Source organism: Nanorana parkeri, unplaced genomic scaffold (genome assembly GCF_000935625.1).
Source record: "Nanorana parkeri isolate BGI_ZX_2015 unplaced genomic scaffold, ASM93562v1 scaffold2568, whole genome shotgun sequence".
In the NCBI taxonomy this organism is placed as follows: domain Eukaryota; kingdom Metazoa; phylum Chordata; class Amphibia; order Anura; family Dicroglossidae; genus Nanorana; species Nanorana parkeri.
In genome coordinates, this window is record NW_017308836.1 from 114,085 (window position 1) to 118,829 (window position 4,745).

The window sequence follows — 4,745 nt, forward strand, 5'->3', positions numbered from 1 at the left end:
ATACCAAGCCCTTTAAGTCTGGTATGGATTTGAAGGGGAAACTCCACATAAGAAACAAAATATTTGGCATGTTGCCCCCCCCCAAAACTGTTTAGACCTGGGGGGGCCCCCAGGTTATTTTAACCTGTCCATCCAGCCGGAATCCCTCTATAACTCTGTCCTAACACACTACTAGCACTGTTCAAACTCTTCCTCACAAAGATGTCAGCCGTTCCTCACCAACTCCAACACACACACTGACAGAAGCAGGCTGGGAGATCTGACTTTTATAGGGGCGGGGACATTTTCTAAACCCCATTATTGGCCAGAATTCTCACCTGACCAGAGGTCACGCACAGCATTGTGGGGTTTGCTTTTGGTGCCTGGGCAAACCTGCCCCTAAGTTTGTAGTTTGGGTGAATGGCGATCATGCAATATCATCGCAAACCCAACTCGGTGGAGAGTGTGAACCTCGTCCTTGTTCTCCGTGTCTCTGGAATTCTCCACCTGCACATGTCAGTACTGAGTAGAGAGCTGAGACCCCGTGACCAAAAACCCCCCAAAATCAGCTCTGTTCAAACTCTCTGATCGTTATCCAACATAATGCTGTTGTCACGATCCGGGGTCAGGCTCGGAGTCCAGTAGCTGAAGCAGCAGGCAACGTCGTGGTATAACAGGCCGGGTTCTGTACACAAGCAGGTGGTAGTAGTCAGGGGCATCCCGAGGCTGGGTAACACCCGGAGCTGTAACCGAGTGTCACCCCGCCGAGACGTCACTGCGCATGCGCGTGACGTCACCACTCGCCTGCGCGATGATTTCATCGCACACGAGCGGCAGTATTCTGATACCTGCCGGCGGCCATCTTGGTGATGGACGCCGGCAAAGAGAGGAGGGACGACTCCCCCGGCGGGATAAGTTACGCCGCCGGGTCCCCTCCTCTCTCCTGATTTCAGAGGGGGGGTGACACCAAAATGACTAAGTCATTTTGGTGTCACCCCTCCAATGGTGGCACCCGGGTGCGGGCTGCACCCCCCACATCCCCCTTGTGACGCCACTGGTAGTAGTATAGGAGCAGGTAGAAGCGTAGTCAGAGAACAAGCCGAGGTCAGGTGCCAAAGGTATCAGGTATGAAGCAGAAGATGATGAGAGTAGTTGGTAAATTAGCAGTCAAAGGTCGGTACACGGGTAGCGGTATGAGCGGATTGTATCACAGAGGGAGCAGGAAGCAAGATATTGGCATGAGCACAATAATCTGGTAAACAGGAAGTGCAGAGGCGTGGCTAAAATAGGAAGTTCAAGGGAGGAGCAAGGAGTTCAGCAGAAACTAGGTTTAACTGACGAGTACACATGAGTTCCGGCAAGGTGGGGTCTCACCAAGGGTCGGTGGGGTCTCACCAGGGCTCGGTGGGGTCTCACCAAGGGTCGGTGGGGTCTCACCAGGGCTCGGTGGGGTCTCACCAGCCTGGATGGACCCCACAGAGCCCTGGAGAGACCCTACAGAGCCTTGGTTAAACCAGGGCTCTGTAGGGTCTCAGCAAAGCTATGTGGGGGTCTCACCAGGGCTGCACGAGCCGCGTTTTCGCAAATGCTGTGCGGGCCGGGACAGGGTCTCACCAGGACTGTGCAAGCCAAGTCTGACCAGGGCAGCACAGGCCGCGTCTCTCGGGACGGTAGCGGGCAGGACCGGGTGCCGATGACTCGAGCTTCCTCTGGCGTTAAACTCCGCCTTCCCGGCAAGGTGGAGATCCTTGTGCGGTGGATGGGAGGGGTGACATCTCTCTCCTCATTGCCTGGTGGGCGGAGCTCCAGAAGGCAGAGTGGATGGATGGAGGAAACGGATGAGCTCCCAGCTTGACAGCAACAGGGCTGAGAGGTCATAACATTTCCTTGCTGCACCTGCATGGTGATGCTCCAGGCCGGGCGCGAGGCCTTAGGCGACCGCCTATTTTGCCTAATTAAAGAGCCGCCTCTGCTCTTCAGTATATGGATCCCCATTCCTCTACACTGTATCTCGCTATGTGATATGTATACATTATATACTGGAGATCCCTATTAGGAATTCTTCTTTGGCTTTGGTCCCCATCTTGTGTGATTGAATGGATGGCTGTGCTTGTTCTTCATGGTTCTCATGGTGTGGGGTTTTGGGGGGGTGGATGGCGCCCCTTTGGATGTACGGCCCCCCCCTTGTGTGTATACAGTACGCCCCGATCTGTGTTCATGGGACAAACTGTTTCCTCTTTGTCAGGCCTGGAATGCCCTCCGCCTCTCCTGGGATCCATCCGAATATGGCGGGATCGAGTCTCTCCGGATCCCCTCTGACAGCGTGTGGAAGCCGGACATCGTCCTCATGAACAAGTAGGTGCCTGAGCTCTGCGTCTTGCCCAGTGATAACCTCACTTTAGTTTTTGGAGGCACAAGGAGACCCTTCTGAGGTCGGGCTGTTCATCGGAGGTCCCGCTATCTAGCCGCCAGCCATGAGATGAATGCTGATCTTCTCCGGATGTTTCAGCCACTTCCTGTCCACAAATGTCAGCTGCTCATCATTGCTCTGGGCCGGCCTCCTTACAATGGTGGATCATGCCGGAGCAATGTGCGTCAGCGTGTCTCCATCCGGTTGGTCCCAGGCAGGTTGTATTTGCATGTTAACGCCCACATGTGATGCTGAGCCTCCATGATTGAAAGAACTGAAATCCAATGAATAAAAGGGGCGGGGCCAGGGACAGTCAGGCTGGGGAGGAACAGTCGAGGTAATGCTGGATGTCCTCCAGCCAGGAAATGAGGCGGAGCTCTATCTGACTTGCTGCAGCTTCTAATGCACATTGTGAGACTGAAGAGGAGGGTGGAGGTCAGATAGAAGACTGAAGGGAAGGAAGGAGGTCAGATATAAGACTCAAGGGGAGGCCGGAGGTCAGATAGAAGATTGAGGGGAGGCCGGAGGTCAGATAGAAGACTGAAGGGGAGGACGGAGGTCAGATAGAAGACTGAAGGGGAGGACGGAGGTCAGATAGAAGACTGAAGGGGGAGGACAGAGGTCAGATAGAAGACTGAAGGGGGAGGACGGAGGTCAGATAGAAGACTGAAGGGGAGGACGGAGGTCAGATTTATACTTGATCTAAGGTATTTGAAGTACTTCTAAAGCCTTAACTTTTTTAATCTTTTTGCATGGGGTTTGGAGGACTTGGAGCCTCTATCAGGATTTTGCTGGCCGTGTCCTTTCTGTGGGGATATTATTTGCCCCATTGGCCACCAGGACTAAAGGTGAGGAAACAGCTAAACCTTCCAGTTGTCCTCAGCAGGAACAGAGGGGAACGTTACACTGGAGGCTCCTCTTCCTCTGGCATCTGTCTGTAGATAGGAGGTCCTCTCATGTCTTGTGTTTGAAATGAAGACCCCTGGCAGTGTCCGGTCCTCTCTCGTTGCCTCGTATGAAGGGTCCGCTCATTGAATCCCTCTGACCTTTGACCCGGTTTTTCTTCTCCCCGCCCTCTCTCTCCTTCCAGCAATGACGGTGAATTTGATGTCGGCCTCGCAGTTGATGTCTTGGTTACCTGGAAGGGGAATGTCACCTGGTTGCCCCCGTCCCTCTATCACAGTAGCTGCCCCATCGAGGTGAGCGGATATAATACAAAGGAAATGTCACTTCTGCTTTTCATAGTATGAAGGAGGTCAGGGGTCAGAGTCTCAGAGGATGCAATATGGAAGATGGGGACATGTGACCATCACCTCTATTTGAGCTTGCTGGACACCCCATCCCAGAACCATGGCCATGAATATGGAGTTGCCTCCTTTGTGGCTATAACATCTTCCACTCTTCTTTTCCACAAGATTTTGGAGGGTGTCTGTGGGAATTCGTCCCATGTGTGTGAGGTCAGGTGCTGATGTTGGATGAGAAGATCCAGCTTACGATCAGCATTCCAATTCATCCCAGAGGTGTTCAGTAGGTCAGAGCTCTGTGCAGGACAATCAGATTGCTCCTAAACAATCCAAAGAAACAAAAGATCAACAATAACACTGGACACAGATTACTTCCCTTTCCTCCAGTTCCCCCTCACCAAATAGGGCAAGCCATGTCATAGTGGAGCTGGATGGTGGGAGCCCCTCATAATGGGCACAGCAGGTGTACAGACCCGGGAACTCAGCACAGGGATGGTGGGAGCTCCTCATAATGGGCACAGCGGGTGTACAGACCCGGGGACGCAGCACAGGGATGGTGGGAGCTCCTCATAATGGGCACAGCGGGTGTACAGACCCGGGGACGCAGCACAGGGATGGTGGGAGCTCCTCATAATGGGCACAGCGGGTGTACAGACCCGGGGACGCAGCACAGGGATGGTGGGAGCTCCTCATAATGGGCACAGCGGGTGTACAGACCCGGGGACGCAGCACAGGGATGGTGGGAGCTCCTCATAATGGGCACAGCGGGTGTACAGACCCGGGGACGCAGCACAGGGATGGTGGGAGCTCCTCATAATGGGCACAGCGGGTGTACAGACCCGGGGACGCAGCACAGGGATGGTGGGAGCTCCTCATAATGGGCACAGCGGGTGTACAGACCCGGGGACGCAGCACAGGGATGGTGGGAGCTCCTCATAATGGGCACAGCGGGTGTACAGACCCGGGGACGCAGCACAGGGATGGTGGGAGCTCCTCATAATGGGCACAGCGGGTGTACAGACCTGGGAACTCAGCACAGGGATGGGGGGGCTCCTCATAATGGGCACAGCGGGTGTACAGACCCGGGAACTCAGCACAGGGATGGTGGGAGC

The 4,745-nt window shown here is 54.5% G+C and overlaps 1 protein-coding gene across 1 annotated transcript in view; it reads left to right on the forward strand.

Moving 5' to 3' along the window:
* Positions 1–4,745, forward strand: part of CHRNB1 (cholinergic receptor nicotinic beta 1 subunit) — a 26,276-nt gene that overhangs the window by 6,164 nt on the left and 15,367 nt on the right. Inside the window, exons 4-5 of the mRNA XM_018573841.1 lie at positions 2,225–2,334; positions 3,480–3,588. Of these exons, the coding sequence (XP_018429343.1) occupies positions 2,225–2,334; positions 3,480–3,588 (219 nt within the window). The remainder of the gene's footprint in view (positions 1–2,224; positions 2,335–3,479; positions 3,589–4,745) is intronic.